We start from the raw sequence: 18,767 nt of genomic DNA on the forward strand, positions 1-18,767 counted from the left end.
TTGGACCCCCCTGAATCGAAAGTCTGGCTCCGCCCCTGACTATGGCGGCGGCGAATAGCAGCGAGAGGCATCAGAGGGGTTGCATAATGATCCTTTCTCGTGTATATTTCTATCCAACGTTATCCATATTTGTGTTTGGTGAAGACAGTATGAACACTTAAGATAAAATACATTAGAACTTGAAGGAATTAAACCTGAGTCGGAGAAATTGATTGTTTAAGAATAAGAACACCAGAAAACTCGAAGAACACTCGAAAAACACTAGAGAGAAATTTTGAGGATTGTTGCATTCAGATAGCGGAAACCTTACAAATATAGAGAACTAGCTATTTATAAGAGAGATACAAGAAGGTTAAAATGGTAAAACAAGCATCTCATGTACGCTGCATGTCCTTCATCGCGTTCCTTTCAACATTAGCATTAACAATAACTAACTAGCAACTTTTGTCGGATACTATGTCAGATATTTACTCGGCGCTGACTCTTCATACTTTGGTCGACGCTGCCTTTAGTTCCTTTTGTGGAGAGCGCTGGTCATTTTTATCAATTCCTCAGACCTGTCATGTTTCAATCATCACCATCATCCTTGTGAACTCTCCGTACAACTGCTATTTGTGTTCACCATACGTTATGTTATTTCTTCAATGACTATGCCGGCTATGCAGATAATATATTTTATTTTCAGTATATAATAAATGCATTTCTTTTGACCATTATTCCATTAAATATGTAACCAGCACCGATGTTATATTTAGTCATCCTCAATGTTTATGTTTATGCATATTTGTATTTAATTATATGCATAATTTTGACGGTGACCGTACATAAAAGAAATGAATTTTGGACAAAAATAATACTAATTTTTTCCTAAAATTTTATTCTTATTTTACCCCTGTGTATATTTTGCCTTCGAAGCCATTGAAAGACATCTGCCACGTGTCACGTTCCTAGTGCCCCATATACACACATTGTGTAACTTAGATTTGGATCTATATATATATATATATTAATAAACCTTAACTATAGATTTATGAACCTTAATTAGATTTAATTATGATGCATGAATAAGGCAAAATTAGAGGAAATAAAAGCATCTGCATTATGCAAAAACCAAAGAGAAATAATAATACACTGAATTCATCTACGTTAGATTCCTCTGCTTAAGGCTCCAGTCCATGACTGAAACCACTTTCACCCTCTCAACACCTTAGTAAAGCCTTCCCCTGCAATTTGAAGCCCCACATTCGCAACGGCATCCTTCTCCGGGTAACAGCTTATATCGGAAATCATACGTCAATTCCTCACCCAAAGCTATCTGCTCTCAAAAGACAAACAAAAATCAATGGTGCATCAAATAGAGAGGATGATGAGCGAATCGGAGTGCTTACATCACGGCTTGCATAGAGACCGATATGTGCTAGCTTACTGTCCATGCTTTCTATTAGAACTTGATGATTCATGAGATTGGGAGAACAGCTGACACAGTACACAACAATCATCAAATTAGCAAGCAAGCCACCTGTGGAACTAAACATCATCTAATTTGCAAATACTTTTTAACATTTCAATGCAAAGTAATTGTATTAGTGCTTTCGACTACAGTCGTTCAAAGACAAAATCTATAAACTGGGTTGCAGGTTAACATTTTATTTATGCATATAAGCCAATAATGGAAAAACAGATCAAGGAATAGAACAATTCTGAGAATTCTAAGGTCTTTCCAGAAATTGCAATTAGAGGAACCAAACAAGAAAAGGTAGAAAACTTTAGAATAATATATATATAAACAAACCAAAGATTTTGTATAGCATTAATCTCATTATCAGCTTTCCATGGTGAAAACCACATAAGTGACTAAAGTTGATAGATCACTTCGACAAAATTGCAAGATTCAGCATTTAGCCTTCTCTTCTAGACATCGTAGTTCAACATTTCATGCATTCCTCATTCAGAAATCAAGCAGTTGAAATCACAGAAAGTTTCCATGTAAGAGAAATCACAATTGAGTATAAAAATTATAAAGCACAAGTCAGAATTCTTGGCCTCACCTATGGTTAATGTAACGAGAAACATTTCCATAATTTGTGGCGTCAATCACATAAGAGACCTGCCCTTCCATTAGTCTGTTCATGTCATTGATGGCAGCATCAATCTCATAAAAATACCTGCAACCTTCTGTACTATACCTGATTTTCCAATCACAAGGAAAGTGGAATGTTTATCAATTATAAACAAGAAAATATAAAACGAAAGTACATGTCAATTAGTACCGGAAAGATCAACTGAACAGAAATTCACACCTGCTGCGTCTCTCATTTGCTTCCTTTTCATCTATGACCTCACCAATGTACTCGCACACAAAGGAACCACAAGGAATTCCTTGCCTAGCCCTTACTGCCCAACCCTGCAGTGCAAAAGGCAATTTATGTTAGTTTTACCTCCTGATATAGGGACTGTGAAAGATTGTTTGACCGAATCAATTAATATAGATATAAGATTTGAAATCAGGAAAGGGAAAGAAAGATCATTTCTAATAACTTTCAAGATGAGGTTGAAATTATCTGTTAGGACATTGTGTTCATATCTATTCGGAATGTGCATTACACTACACATTACAGAAAATAAAAACCATTTCATGATAGTTACCTTTCTCTCCGTTTTAAATATTTCCAACTTCACTTGCACTCCGTTTTGCAAAACCCTGTTCTGGCAAGCTCTGCTGCAAGAGCACCTCTGATTGCACTCGTATACAAGATAACCCTCCTGATGATTGTGGAAAAAAACAAAGAAGAAAAAACAATGACATGGTATCAGAAGTGTCAGTTATGCTAACAGTTCCATTAGCAGGCAGATAGATACTCAATTCGTCGAAGTACAACTGGATGGCATTGATGTCAAAATGATGCAATGACATGTTGAGCCATGAAGATTTGATACTTATTTTTGAAAGAACAACTGGATGCCATTAGGATTAGAAGGAAAAAAATAACATAGTAAAAACCTTTAAAGAAATGTTGGCGCCACAATGATTGTTTCATTATGTAACTATTATAATATTACACACAATAACTTGAAGAAATAGCAGTGTTTTCAAAACAATTAGCCTACCACAAGCATGAAGGAAAATGCCAGAGTATCTAAGATCGAGTTGTGCATGGAAGTTAACGAGTTATGGGAAGAAAATGCTCTGTACCTCCAATATAATGCGACCTCTCTCGTCATAAGGAAACCTTCCGTGCATAGGCTTTCCATAAATATCTCTTGCATCTTCATAATCATTGTCAAAAAGATACACATGATCACATGTTTCAGAAGAACATGTTGAATGAGCACAAGCACACCCCAATTGTGAACTCTGTGCATCAAAAGACATGACCATTATCAAGTTCTTTGATTGGTTTCAATTAAGCCAGAATACAGCTTACATTGGCTATGGAAAATGACTTACAGCATAGAACAATCAAAATAAAGGATGAAATACTACATTGGCTATGGAAAATGACTTACAGCATAGAACAATCAAAATAAAGGATGAAATACTCCAATCTAGACAGGTCCTCATGTGAAGTATAATCAGAAACCAAGTAACAAGTAGGGTAAGAATATTGAAATTTGAATGTTTGATTATCTCTAGCAGCTGTTATTAAGAATATATTTCCCACAATCAAATTTTTGTAAGTAGCAACACATCCCCCTCTTTAGGTCCAAAAATACGTGTGACCAATGTTTATAGAAAGTGGCAACAATGAATCCATATCCTAAATAGGAGTAGAAGATAATTCCAGGTGACTAAGTACTCAATTAAATACTAATAAATTGCAAGAATATTTTCTGTTGTGTCTTTTAGAGGATGGCGACCATCTGTAACTTTAGCAAGAAAAGTTATCCTTTTCTTGGAAGACAGGAAATAATATGTTAGCAAAGTCATACAACACCAAGGTCGAATTTAGCAAGAACAATAAACAGGAATATAAGTAAGATACCTCTGATTCAAGAACAAGGTTATCATCAAGCATTGGCTTTCTAACATAAGTAAAGCTTTCCCAAGGAAAAGAATACTCTGTAATTTGCCCATCAGGCCCCTCGGCATTCAAAATATTTTCATCCACCACACAAGCTATCGGCACAGGTTCTTGTCCAAAACTTATATCATCACATAAAATAACATTTTTCTCAGAGAGATCCAAGGAAAAATGCCGGGAATCAATAACACAATGACATTCATCCAATGTCCATTCTGAACTCAAAAGGTTAGGTATGGGAGAACATCTAGCCTTGAAAGTAATGTTTGATGATGGAACCAGCGGAGAAAAAAACTGAGACCTAACACTTTGCGAACACCCTTTAGGACAAATAAAATCCTCTTGGTGCCATTCAACTATAATATTATGCTCGCTGCATAGTTTAGCAGCTTTTAGGTACAACCTTTCAGGCAGGACTCCATACTTTTCCTCTAATGAAGCTTGCAGACTAACCTTACAGCAAGCTGAGCTGGCAATTGACAGAATTTCTGAATTATTGGGACGCAGTTTTGTTTTTTTAATTTCAGAAATCATTATCTTAGCTACAGCTGAGCATTGAGAATCTGCCAATCTACCAAGAGTAGCAGCATCTGGTACAGAAGTTTGCACCATGATTTCCATTGGGACAATAGAACTCGAAGCCTGGATACGCTTCTTTAAATTTTGCACACTTCTATTCCTAATCTTATATGATGCTGAAGTCAAAGCCTTTTTAAACCCAGGACGAGTCAGTCTACCCGATTTCAGTTTCTGAGCATAAAATTGAATACCCTTCTTTTTCAGGCGGGGACCACTGGAAGTCTGCTCTCCCATATGAGCAGCTTGATGATGGCGACCAAGATCAGGTAACAAATCAAATTTCAAGCCACAAAACCTGCAAATGAATCTCCGGTTAACTGACTGATTATCAAACTTCGCATGTTCAACAGAACCTAACTTGTTTGTCTCTATTTTGTGCCATGAACTGGTATCTTGCTGTTGAGCGGCATTTGACAAACTCAAATTGGAGGAATGAACTGAGAGTACATGCAACCATAACTCATCTGGATTCCCAAAATGACTGCCACATGGAATACATTGCAAAAGCATGCACTGCTCGACAAACTGCACATGATGCCTCTCTTGCACATGAGCTTCCAAAATCTTTCTATTGGTAAAAGAATCCAGGCAAATTGCACATACATAGCCCCTAAATAGCCATTGAGCTTCTTTCTTGTGGCTATCCATCCAGTGCTTTCCAAGTGCTTGGTCATCAGTAAGTGTCTCTGAGCATATTTTACACTTGATCACAGTTTCTTCAACACTATCTTTAAGCATCTGCACCTGAACCGGTACCAAATCTTCAATGGTCGATAGAGCTTGCAAGCTTTGACCATCTCCAAAATCCCATAGCTTCTTTAACCTCTCCTTTTCATTGAAGACCAATTTCATCAAAATTTCCCCTACTCTGGTGTCTTTGGAAGCTTCAGCAATGGCCCATTGAAATTGTACTTCCTTAGGTACTGGATTTCTTAAAGATAATATGCTTTTTAAAAGCCTGTAGAAAAGTTCACATGCTTGGTGTAATTGCAATTTTTGCTCCCTTGACTGGCAATTTTTCAGAAGTTCCATGAACACTTCCTTGGAAACTATCCGACTCTTGCCATTTCTTGCCCGTTTAAGCCAGCTTGGTATATGTTGATCACAGTATAGTGAATGCCTTTTGGGACTATCTAGACAGGGTTCGCCAACCTGGGGCCATGAACCTATGCATTGCACCATTTCATTGCTGGGAGGGGTTTGTTGAGGCTGCTCGGTCTTCTCGCTGACACTGCTTTCTTGAAGGTGACCTTTTCCCCTATCCAACAACAGTCGGTCTAGATAGGCAGGAATTTCGTCTTCTCTCGAAAGAACCAATGTAGTAGGACTTGTGCCCTCTGGATACATATGATTTTCTTCACTTTTTCTTTTAAGTTTATTAACAGGAGATGCAATGTTTTTGCCATCATGCGGCTTATGTTTCTTGCAGAATGAAGAACCAATTAGAGCTCTGTGCTTGCATTTAGTTCCGAGCACTGTGGTACCTCCACACATTGGTGAGTCAGTGGGAGGTGTTACTTCAGCTTTAGCAGAACTGCCAATGAAACGAGAGGACAGATGCACACAACAGTATGCATCTCCCTCACTGGCATACCTCACACATTGTCTTCCTTTAGCTTCAATGAAAGCCATGCATTGTCGATTATGATTTCCTGATTCTGCAAACTTCTGAGTAACAACGCTGGAAGGAGTCAGGTCCACATCTCTAGTCTTAGTAACCGCCACATTTTCAGCCTCAATTACTATATTATTCCAACTATTAGCTGCACAACTTGTAGATCCTGCAAGGGCAGCATCCTCAATGTGACTGTTTCTTTTCAGAGTTTCAGCATCCAATAATGCCGAGTTTACATACCCATTGAAAAAGGAGGCATCAGTCTCAACAGGTACAGATTGATGTGGACCAGACACATGTGTATCAGCACGACGGACCTCAAGCTTAGGCCTCTTCTTGGGCGTCTGAAGTTCCATGGTCAATGGGCTATCACTAACAGGTTGGTCCAAGGCCACGGCTGTAGATATAGGATGTGAAACTGAAAACCATTTCATAACCTCAGACTTCCAGCTCTTCCAGTCAGATCCCTCGTCCAACTGTGCGGCTTCACTTGATTGTAAATTTACCTCCTTCCATAAGATGGAGTCGGCCAATTCCTGAACCATAACGAGATCAAAACAATTGAACTTGCAGAAAAGGGTTACATTTTAGAACACTGGAAAATAAATCCATATGACATTCAGATGAGTTATCTCATCTTCAAAGTAATCCTAATATTAGGTAGCAAACCATGACTGTTATTCTCCAAGTGCAACATCTTAAGACAAATTTAAGGCCAACACTTCAAAAATATGTTCAGCGCATGAGGTCTCAAGAAGCCAATTCTATTATACCTAAACTTCTAGATCTTAAGCCTAAGAGTAAGAAAGGTCTAAACATGAGAAAGTTCAGCACACCATCATCACAAGTCTGGAAAGTATCAATCTTGAGTAAAATATGGAGATTAGACAAGATCGAGTGGGAAACAATGCGAGCAAGCAGCTGTCTTGATGGGAAGTATACCTCATGACAGAAAGGAAACAACCCAGATCAAGTAGGAAAATAGAACCTCAAAGTTCGGGAATAAGGGGTTTGTTTCAACAACCAATACCATGGATAAATTGTTTTTCCATATCAAACAAGCATACTTCACAGTCCATACTGACTCAAAATCAAAGGTTTATTAAAGCTTCATAAGCACCTCTTTTAGAATTTCTACGCATTCTGCACTATTTGCATCATGACATCGTTGCTTCCAGGACTCCGAAGACTTGAGTAGCCAATCTGAAGTTATGCAGCGCATTAGTATCATCTGGAAATTTAAAAAAAATAGTGTTAATTATTGACTAAAAGCACCAGGTAAACATGGAATAACATTTACTGAAAGAGAGCAGCATCTCCAGATCAAGCTTGGTTCATATGACTACTAAATCTAACTATGGTTAACACGAAAGCAGTAGTATAGATAACATAAAAGAGTGACTACTGTGTAAGAACTAATGAAAGGAAGGGATAAGAGAGAGAGAGAGAGACCCCAATGACAATAGCAGCAACAACAACCACCAACACCCTCCTCAAGTTAGGTTTGTAATAGAAAAGTGAAGTTTTCATAGATGTTTAAGAGCATCACAGTTCAAATCAAATGATCCGGAAACAGAAAAACAAAAGATAAACTAGCTCCTCAGATCGATATGGATTTTGTAGGTAGATAGCATTGATAGATCAATTTAGGTGGAAAAGTCAATTCCCACCAACACGCTAGAAAATCTTAGGCCTGAACTTAGATCATAATCAATAGAAGATAAATATCTAGGTCAAGATGCAGGAAGGTATAATGATAATAATAACAGATTAGTATGTTGTATTTGTTTACCCACCAAACAAATAATAATAATAATAATAATAATAATAATAATAATAATAATAATAATAATAATAATAATAATAATAACAATAATAATAATAATAATCGATAATGTGATGGTTACTTAACACAAGATCCGTATACTGAAAAATCAAAATGGAGGGAAATTTTACATTCTGAAGTTTCAAAAGCATCTTTCCAAGGTCAAAATAATCTTTACAGCGGGAGGCCTCCATGGCAAAATCCTTCAAGACCATCACATCACGAGCGCTCTCTATCAAAGCCTATATTGCCATGAGAACATATTAGTACAACATAAACAAAAGTCAACAGCATTAGAATTGACATCACTAAATAGTTATAAGATATGCCTGTATCTAAATGGCAATGTATATCATGAATCATATAAAGACCACAATAGTGTATTGGCTCAAAACTCAAAAGCAAACCTCACGGTTCAATTGGTCAAGAATATTTAGCATCCCCACAGCCAACTTCTGCATGATAAAACGATGAGCAAGAGTCAAATCTTCAACCATCTTTATACCAACTTGGTGCGTCTTATATGCAATGGGATTGGGAAATTCGTTGATTGGACGAACTAGTTGCACATCTGCCCAAGAATAATTTCGGGTGCGAGGAAAGAATATCACAAGATATTGTTTCCTGTCATGAGTTGGCTTTGCTTTTAAAGTTGATAATGGCCAGTCAGTCCTTGCACATCTAATCCCTGACTGCCACTGTCCTCTCCACTACAAGAGGATATAAATAGAATAAATCAGTATTCATATCTTGGAGTTGAAAAGGTAATCTCTCTAGCCTGCCCCCACTCATTATAAGTTATTTTCATCAGTCAAAATTTACAAACTGTTGGCAGCAAATGGAATAGGTGAGGTCAAAAAAACACAAAAAAAAAATAATACTCCACCTGGGGTTCATCTAGGACTTTGAAAAATAATAATAAAAAAAATAGCAAGAATTTGAAAATAATCAAATAAAGAAAGAAAGAAGCATTTACCTTTACCCAAACCGCTTGGGGTTCATCTAGGCCTTTGATTTCAAAATGAGGTGAACCCTCCTGGTGGTCATTTGACACTCCACCTTCTATTGTATTTGAGATTAGGTGAGAGTTTTCTAATGTAAGGCAAGGTTCAGCAAAATGATCTATTTTCTCAAAGTTGTCATCTTCAGAATCATGGGAGTAACATGAGAGAGTTTGACCATCAATTTCATAATCAAAGTATGTATCCTCATTAGAGCCGCCATCTAAAGTAGGGAAACCCTCTAGTGTAAACCGACCTCCATCTTCTCTTACTTCATGAGATTCTCCAACAGTAAGAGTTAAGTCATCAAATTTGAGATCCGTTCTAACATAATCTGCACCATCATCCTTAAAAGCTGCTTCTTGTTCTGGTTTAGGGCAATCAGACTCTCCAACATGATGAGCACCAGAACATGGAAGCACTTCCATAATTGAACACTAAAATAATGTACTGCCAGCTTTTGTGCATAACATAATCTGCAAAAATGAGCCTGCCGCTCCACAGCCCAAAGGAAAATTGAAAGTGGCAGTAGGGAGAAGGTTAGATACACATACGATACAGCACCTGAGAAAATGAAATATGTTATCAGCTAAAATCCTTACAGCACTTCAAGTGAAATGGAGTTTAACTTTTTACAGCACTCGTATACATTTAACCTATAGAGAAGACCCCATGATGAAAGTTATAACCTAGCAACAAATATGATGGCTGAAGTTCAGTCTCAGAAGAGGGAACAGGACATTAACAACTCCTGCTGGCTTTCAAAACTCGGTGCATTCTTATAGCATTAATTATTTATCATTCAGAAGTTCTAATTTCTAAGAGCAAACCTTAAACTACTCATTTTTATTCAGTCCAGAAAGGAAATGTAATGGCGCAAGCTCATCTTAAATTTTATAATAAGTGCAATCAATAAGTTTTTGCTTAGCTTTTTTCAGAACTTTGTGCTTAGCTTGTTATGAAGGTTGAGTTGGTAATCCAGGACAGCCTGCCCACACAGAAGGGAAATTCTAGGATTAACAGAAATTTTAAAATGATATTAGAAGTTCATATCTAATTTAAATGTTAATCGCGAAGAGGGATTAGCACAAAAAATATGTTCTTTCATATTCATATTTGGCAAGACAGCTATTAATCACATTTTACTAGAAAGAGATGAGGAGAGATCAAACAGAATTAAGTATCATTGTCTGCAAAGTAACCATAGCTCAATGCACAATTATGCTCCATAAATCATATACAAAATAAAAACTATCAACCAATCATGAATCATCTGACTCAATAATAACGAAGAGAATTGTGGAAATATAATATTTATCATAAAACAAAGTACAAGTTCCTCGTGTTTCAATGTACCTGCACAACCAGGATGAACTAAAAAGTCATAAATAAGAAATATGAAAGAATTAACCCACCAAGCATCAACTTCAGCACAATGAATACACACAAATGAAAGGTCAGCAGCCCCAATAAGTCCATTATCCATTTGTTTGAAAAAAATATTTAGGAAAAATTTCAAGTTGTCATTTTTACTTGATCAAATCACCAACCACTAACTTTCAGTTTTCTGGAAGGTACAGTGCATATAGAAGTGAGAAGTATGAGAGAATTCCTACTTCATTTTTTCCTTATCGCATCATTAACTCCAACACTCTATCCTCAACATATTTATAACAAAACCTCAGGACAATTTCTCGAAACTCTTCTTCCTCGAACTAGATGCACAAATAGATAGAATAGCAGCAAACAGCATCTTTTTAGCCTGCCTTGTTCTATGAGTAATTTCAAGCTCTTTAAGGGTGAAAACACAAATTTCCTAAGAAGTGAGAACAAAATAAAATAAACTAAAGTTTTTAAAAATTCAAAATGTTATAATCCAGATCCATGATCAACAATTTTTTTATAGTTATAAAATACATAAACTGCTACCCTCATAAGGAAATAATAAAGCAAATATCATAATTAGAAAAATCTTCAATCAGTGAGAAAACTTGTGTAGCAACTAACAACACTTACTATCAATATTTCTAGATAAATTGATACCAGAACTAACGCCATCCAGAAATTGCTTCAAAATAGATTATAAGTGAATGTGGAGTCACACTTGCCAAAGATGTCACTAAGCCATTAGTAATGCTACTCCTTATCCAGCTCATTACAATTAATTAAACATATTGCATAAATAACACACATCCAGATATTTACACAAGCATACAGCTCGACTGTTTCTGGTGCACCCATTAAACAAACAGAGACGCGGAAAGTAATTATGACACAGAAAGACAAAGAACGAAAAAGAAAGACGAAGAATAACTAACTATGCCACCTGAATCTTTAAAAAAGTGACAAAAAGATCCTCATTATGTTGCCTGCTAGAATTCAAATAATCTTTCTTTTTTCAGCTCAATTTGGAGAAATGCATGCAAACTGTAGCCCGTACTGCTATAACTGACGGCAATCTCTCGTAAAAGAAAATACTAAATAATCAATTCATACCACATTAAGGTACCCCCCCAGTTCCCCAAAACTGGAAACCAGCCCACCAAATTAAAACCCTACATCACTCAGAAGTCAGAACAATGGTGAAACTCTCAAAACTGTCCAAATTCAAAAATCCCAGAATGCAATTGTAAAACTATAGTCCAAAGTGGCCAAGAAGCAAACTTTAAAAGGTAAATGAAAAAAAAAAAAAAATTAAAGGAGAAAGAGACCATCGACAGACAACCCCAAAATACGAGACACTGAATTTACAATCTACAAGAAAACAATTCAAACCAGAAACTAACATAATTAAGCAAGAAACGAATTTTAATTAACCAAGCAACAAGAGTGATTCAACTGATATTTTTCCTAATATGGGTAATTAAAAAGACAACAGTATAGCTAGGTCACGGCTGGTGCTATATGCCAATTTTGCCATGAAACATGTTGTTACACATAATAGATAGATAGATACACATCTATGTATGTTTACAAATTACAGAGGGCAGCAGGAAAAAGAATTGTAGGCAATGTACCTCTAAGAACTGTGGATCACCAAATAAAATCGAATTTGGGGGTAAAAAAATTTCAATTGTGTGTGTCAATTAATTGACGACTAGGAATTGTATTAATAAAAACTGGTAAAGATGTGGATGGCATGAGTGACCAGATTTTTTATTTATTTTTTGGCTGGGGAATATGGAACGAGGTGTATGTATATGTATCGATATGTGTGTAACAGGTCCAATTGAGAAAAGAAAAATTATTAAAGATTGAAGCCAGTGAGGGGTGAAGATTAGAGAAGAGAAATTTGGTTTGGTAGGGCAAAATCGAAATTAAATGCGCAGAAAGGGGGAGAGATGAGACGTAATGTTTTTTTTTTTTTTTTTTTTTGTAGGGAAAAGAATTGAAGGAGGCACACTGGGACTTGCAACGTGGTGTGGGGGTATTTTTGGAATTTCGGTATTCTTGTCGGGGCATTTCGGTAATTTTCGAGTTGTGCATGTCGCGAGTTATCGACAACTGGTCTGGTGCCGCCACAAGTATTTAAATTTACATTAAAAAAATGATTTAATTATAATTTCTTTATTTTAATTTTAGTTATGGTTTATTAATTCATTGTTAAGTAGGGTTAGCTATATCTACAATTATTGACCAAATTAGTGAGTAATTGTTGACTTAATTAAAGTAATTTTGGCATTTTAGAAAGTGGCCTACAATTGTTGACCAAATTAGTGAGTAATTGTTGACTTAATTAAAGTAAACTTTTGTCATTTTTAGAAAGCAGCCACTTATAGTGGGACAGACGAAAAAGAAAATGTGGCCACTTATTATGGGACGGAGGGAGTAATATTTTCATTATGATTTATTAATTTCCAATTAAGGTTTTAGATTTACAGTTACAATTTAGTAATCTCTGATTAGAATTAGTTAATTTTTTATTTAAAATATGGTTAATAATATTTTATGTCACGAACTTTCAGCGTTTTCTATAAATTGTCTCGAACTTTCATTTACTCCTAAAAAACCTCGAACTTTCGATTTTTTCGATAAAATGTCTTGCTATACAAAATTTGATGACAAAAAGATGACTTATTTCGCCGAATGAAATATTTTTTAGGACCATTGTTGTTGGAAAACCATATTAAAAACAATCATTGTTGAAAAATACTGAACGTTCGAGGCTTTTTATCATCTTTCGGTTATCGAATTTTATATAGCGAGACATTTTATGGAAAAAAAAAATGAGAGTTTGGAATTTTTTAAAAGAAAATGAAAGTTCGGGACATTTTATGAGAAATGCTAAAAGTTCGGGGACATAGAACATTTTTGTTACAATTAACCCTTTAAAATTAATCGCAATTTAAAATTGGTTTAGACGGATACACCTGCTTTCAAAGTAAAATAATTAATTTTTTAAAAAAAATCTTAATATATAAATTCAAATTTAAAAAATTCATTTGAGCTCCATTGAGCTCGGATAAATTGGTGAGGCTCTCAACAAATTCCGGCTGCCCCCTCCTCCGATTGGCGGCGGACACCATCGACGGCGTCTCCCTCGGCTCACAACAACAGCCGCTCGTCTCCTCTCCATCTCTGAAAGTCGAGCCTTCGTCCCAATTTTGATGAGAACGGGTAATTCCATCTATTGATGTTTAACCCGACTCTACACAATTGATTTTCAGTTAATCAAAACCATCGGTAACTCTCTCACTCTTCTTCTCTCGATCGCCTGAACCCTCCATTGCCGCCGCCCCTTCAATCTCCGGCGGTTAATTCGCCGGACACCGCCGCGTCCAACCATCGCGTGTCTTACAGTCACACACTCCATCTCATCTCCCTCGCATTCCTCTCGATTCCGCAGAGCCCTAAATCGCCAATTTTGAAAATCACGGAACCCTTCTCCATTTGCCAAGATTTCCGATCGGAAATTACAGCAATCGAAGCCGCCGTTGCCGCCGTCCACCTCCCTTCTTGCGGAAGAGCAGCGAACCATTGTCGTCAGCCCGCCTCCTTTCCTTCCTCTCGGTCGAACGCCGACAGTTAGCAGGCCGCCGACGTCGCCATCCTCTTCTTATTGAAGGCTGAAAGGCCAGCAGCTGTGTAACCGCCGCAGTCAACTCTCTCTAAGCTCTTGCCTTGGCCGGACAGTAACAATTTAAACTGCCGCCGTCGATCACTCTGATCCTAATCAAAACCCAACTCAACATTATTACTTCTGCCAAAACGCAACATACAGCAACAGATCTCCCAAGGTCTGTTCTGCTTTTCTTTTATTTCTGTTTTATTTTTATGTGTTGAAACCACTTCAGTCACTCTTTACATGCAATACAGATTATGCAGTTAACATATACTGTAAAAAGATTTCTTTATTTCTCTTTGCTCGTATTAACAGGTTATGAAATATTCTATACAGATCATCCTCTTTTCCCTTTGTTCTCTGTTCTTGTTCTATTTTCACGAATCTGTAGGATGTGATTTTTATTTGTTATTCTTGTTTTGGTGTCGTATGCAAGATAAAAATCTGTATCTATATCTGTTGGTCATATGCAAGAAATAATCTGTGTGTGCTGTTGAAGATGAAAGAATTTGTAAGTGTAAGTTGTAGAAAAAGCTTTGATTTTTGATAGAGAAACCTACATAATTACTAGGTCTCAAATCCAAATGGTTTGGAACATACGGCTATCAAGTCAAACCTTAAATGAAGAAGATCTTACTTGTTGTTCTACTGAAATAATCTGGTTTACTTTCGTTTCCTTTCTTCTTTCTTTTTTTCTTATTTGCTAGCTGTGGTTTTGGTGAAGACTGAGGGTGATTTTTTTTTTTTGATTTTTTTTTCCCGGTTGTTTACGTCGTGTGTGAAGAGTTCCAAATAAGTACAAGGGAGATGAATATTTCATTTGGGACGATTCTAAACTCGTGCATTCATTTGGTGACTTACTTTACCAAGCAGGTGGTGCATAATATTTGATGGTTTAATTCCTATGTAGATAGCATTGAGGACCCCTTTTAGCCATTCTTATGTTTTACAGTGTAAAAAAGCAATCTTTATTTTGAAGCAGAATATGTGTGTCACAATGTCTCTTTTGGATTTTCTTGGTCTTCCATTTTTGCATGTGTTATGGTTACATGTTACTTGTTGGGACCTAATAATGTTAGGTATGTTTGATTTTTGCAGAGATGGGTGTTGAAGGATTTAGCAGTAGTAAATGGCCTGGGCTGGTTAGACAACAGAATTCCAAGAGGTAATCTGTTTATTTAGTGCTATAATTTTGTTTGACTGCAGTTCTTACTTCTCTGTCCTTTTTAGCTGATACACCTTTGAAACAGAAATATTTTTTGTACAGATTTGTTAGGTATGAATGGAGAACTTTAAAGCTATGCTTTAATGTCCTTACTCCAGTAGATGGTAGTAGATAACAATGATTCATAATGACTAATATCAATATGAGCCATATGCCTTGTTTGATTCTAATTTATTGCATATGCATATGAAAGAAGTTGAGGATCAAAGACACGATCTGTGTGAAATTTTGGATAAAGATCCAATTGTTTACTATCCCATGTTCACAGCTGTAACAAAGTGTTGGTGTCCTTGGAAAATTTAGATTTTCTGGTTCTACTGTGATATTGCTCTTTTGAGTTTTACAAGATAAATGTTGGTTAGGTTTCTTTTACAAAGCAAAAATGTACCAAGCAAGCGATTTTGCCATTTCAAATTTTGAGCTCTCTTTCTTACCATTTACACAGAGCCAGCTTCCCAGATAGCAAAAGATATGAGGAAGCAAAGCTGGTTCAATCTGCAGAAGCAGCTTCTGGAAGAAAGTTGGTAAGACACCTCATTGTAGCCATCTACTCTTGTGGTTGATGTAGCAGCTCTTTTGTTCAGTCTGGTCAGATCAGGGATGTAGTTGGTGCTTGTTCTTTGAGTATATATTTCCACTTGTTGAGGATTTAGTTAGGAAAGAGGCGAAACCCAAATTAAATTTTGAAGATAGTAGCCAAAGCCCAAAGGTGATGTTATGTAGAGTTACTTACGCACTAAACTATGAGGATTCTTTGTATCACATTCTCTTTGACTTTATAAGCATCTACTGCATATACACTTCTTTCATTTATTCTTATCAAATCTTCACAAAATAAAGAGCATCTTTATTTGATTGGGTGTTTGTAGGTGACTTAGATTCCACGCAGTCTCAGTCTCGATATTTTTTAACTGCTCACTCATCTTATCATGTGATTCTCTCACAGATATTATTGCAAGATTGGTGGCTGGTCAAAGCAGGTCCAGATTCTCATGGCAAACGATTAGGCATTGGAGGCTTCACTTCGAAAGGGTAAAGTTCAGTTTCTTGCTAATTCTTTGTACACAATTTGCATGATAAAGAAGTCTGACAATATTTAGAAATATAAAGAGGTGAATAAACATTGCAAGTTTCGCCGGGCAGGCCTAACTGTGAATATGATATTGTGGTGTGTGAAACTGTGAATGTTGATTGTATTTTTGGTTCACAATTGTTCTTTAACTTCTGCGAAACTAATATTGTCTATTATTGCTTTGGGCTGTAGCATGGGTCATAATATTCTAAAATTTAATCAAGTTTCTAATTTTACAGTAAGTTTTGTTTCCATTGAGAATTTGAATCTGTGGAATGTATTTGAGTTTAGATTTTCAAGTTATTGTAGGTGGATCCAAAATCCAGCCAGAGGTAGGTAAATAGCTCGAATATGAAAGTACAGTATTGGAAATTTAAACAATCATATAGATAATACCCAAAATTAGTTTAATGCAATTGATACACTGACCAGATGAGGCTATGACTTTAATCATAGAATGATGGAGCTGGAAAATGTTGTATAGGTAGTACAAAGGCTCTGAAAAGCTATTTACCAATTTGTGTAATGATGTGAAGCCATTTCGATAGGATTGCAAAACATCCAAGTTATTTGTTAAACGTTCAATATGAATGCCTTGTCTAAGATTGTCAATTTGGAGGATTTGTTATTCATGGAGTACTTATTAAGAAAAATGCAGATATGTAATCTGGATCTGGTGCATTATTCGATACAGCTATGAAAAAAATCCAGAACTTGCATAACTATGTTAAATTCATTTCTTATTTAGAAATTAGACCATGTACGAATTTCGTGCCCATCATATACCTTGAACCTTCCTCCTTGCCTCTTCAGACAAGGAATACGATGTTTCTCCTCTGCACCTATATTGAAGAGACATGATGCTGTTACTCTTCAGACGGTTGATGGCATAACCCTCATGGTCCATGGATATCTCAATAGGTCTCGCACACTTGAAAATGGTTTCTCTCGTGAGGTATTTGATTCTGGTTCTACAATTTCATTTGTTTCCCAGGCTATGGCATCCTCACGCGCCTCTCCAATAAATTGTCGTATTTTCTCTGTCTTCCTACCCTTTTTTCCTTTTCATTTCAGGTTTGTGATGATTTTCTGATTGGGTTTCCTTATTACTGGGAAGATTTTGCTGCCATATCCGATAGCGAAGAGGCCGTCTATTCAAAAGGGGCTTCACCCTCCGATGCATTCAAGACTCCGGCCCAAGAAGACCTTGGAAGGAATTTGATGCGTGAAGAATCAAGAGCGAAGAAGAAAAAAACTTGTGTGCCGATACAGAGCATGGATTCTGCTGGTGGTCCTTTGACAAGAAGTCGAGCTCGACTACTGGTAACTAGGAGATGAATGCAATCTGCAAAGTAAGTGTGGTTATTATATGACTGAAGCATGTGCTTGCTAAGTCTTCTAAAGGGCATCTCACCTTCACCATCTGTAACCATTTCCATATTTTCTTAGCCTTGAGATCAATGGGGTTTCTTATGAGGACTTCAATTGTGGGAAGAGAGATCATCCATTTTTTGGGAGTGTTGTTCCTCTCTCGTCGATGAAGCCCTTCAAAACTGTTGTACAACTGAAATCCTTTTAGTTTCCCTGCTGATGATGGTCGTTGCTGTAATGTATTGCCAAAATATTATTGTTATTGTTATTATTAGGTTTTTTGTTGAAGTCATCTTTTCTGTTTCACATCAACTTGGTAATGATCATGTCTATAAATAAGTTTGAATTATCCCCTCCCCTTATGAGGCCCTTCCAAGGGAATCATAGATCCAATTCTAATAGTTTCATAGTTTGTAGGGGTGTACGCGATTTGGTTTGGTGCGGTTTGGCGCCAAAATCAAATCAAACCATAAAATACGATTTGATAATTTTTAAAATCAAGTCTTTGCAGTTTATTCAATTATATTTTTTTTTTCCTGTTTTAGAGTAATAAAAAAATCAACCCTCTAAGGTCTTTAATAATAATAATAATAATAATAATAATAATAAAGTAGAAACACGCTAAAACTATTTTAAGACACAAATGAAATGACTTCACGTGTCTTTTAAGAATAAAATAGAACCCTTTGGAAAAATTGAAGAAGTTGTGTAAACTTAACATCGTCAACTTATGTGATATAGAACCAACAATTCAACCTGAATGTTGCATGAAAACAAAAAATGACAATAATTAGTAGTTTTAAGAAAAAGTGTATTTTTATTAGTTGAGTGGAGAAAGGGACCCACAATTAATGTATTGTTTATTAGTTGGGTGGAGAAAAAGTGTATTGTTTTGGGACCCACCAATTAAATATAATAAAAACTTACTAAAAATGGATAGGCCTTGAATTGGTGGACGTCCCAAAAAGGAAAGAAGGCCTTGAATTAGTGGACGG

The 18,767-nt window shown here is 36.3% G+C and overlaps 2 protein-coding genes across 7 annotated transcripts; one reads left to right on the forward strand and one right to left on the reverse strand.

Moving 5' to 3' along the window:
* Positions 1-252: 252 nt before the first annotated feature.
* On the reverse strand, positions 253-12,380 carry LOC130989850 (histone-lysine N-methyltransferase SUVR5). 6 transcript variants are annotated; one of them, XM_057913986.1, is made up of 13 exons: positions 12,060-12,358; positions 9,645-10,030; positions 9,018-9,538; positions 8,449-8,751; positions 8,173-8,283; positions 7,337-7,447; positions 3,984-6,752; positions 3,194-3,355; positions 2,647-2,763; positions 2,301-2,404; positions 2,049-2,186; positions 1,389-1,476; positions 1,076-1,315 (listed from the first exon to the last, which is right to left on the reverse strand). In XM_057913986.1, exons 3-13 carry the CDS (start codon positions 9,468-9,470, stop codon positions 1,208-1,210), a joined length of 4,464 nt encoding a protein of 1,487 aa, XP_057769969.1. In that variant the 5' UTR covers positions 9,471-9,538; positions 9,645-10,030; positions 12,060-12,358; the 3' UTR covers positions 1,076-1,207. The 6 variants fall into 6 exon arrangements, 5 of the variants coding, with proteins under 5 accessions (XP_057769969.1, XP_057769966.1, XP_057769965.1 ...); XR_009090763.1 differs by lacking the exon at positions 12,060-12,358 and adding an exon at positions 253-557 and having other exon boundaries at positions 1,131-1,315; positions 9,018-12,047; XM_057913983.1 differs by lacking the exon at positions 9,645-10,030 and having other exon boundaries at positions 12,060-12,380.
* A 1,101-nt stretch (positions 12,381-13,481) lies between these two features.
* LOC130989851 (kinetochore-associated protein KNL-2 homolog) lies at positions 13,482-18,064 on the forward strand. The gene is made up of 6 exons (XM_057913987.1): positions 13,482-13,659; positions 15,203-15,269; positions 15,775-15,853; positions 16,276-16,361; positions 17,215-17,356; positions 17,476-18,064. Exons 1-6 carry the CDS (start codon positions 13,650-13,652, stop codon positions 17,737-17,739), a joined length of 648 nt encoding a protein of 215 aa, XP_057769970.1. The 5' UTR covers positions 13,482-13,649; the 3' UTR covers positions 17,740-18,064.
* Positions 18,065-18,767: the final 703 nt, after the last annotated feature.

The sequence above is a fragment of the Salvia miltiorrhiza genome, chromosome 6, assembly GCF_028751815.1.
Source record: "Salvia miltiorrhiza cultivar Shanhuang (shh) chromosome 6, IMPLAD_Smil_shh, whole genome shotgun sequence".
In the NCBI taxonomy this organism is placed as follows: domain Eukaryota; kingdom Viridiplantae; phylum Streptophyta; class Magnoliopsida; order Lamiales; family Lamiaceae; genus Salvia; species Salvia miltiorrhiza.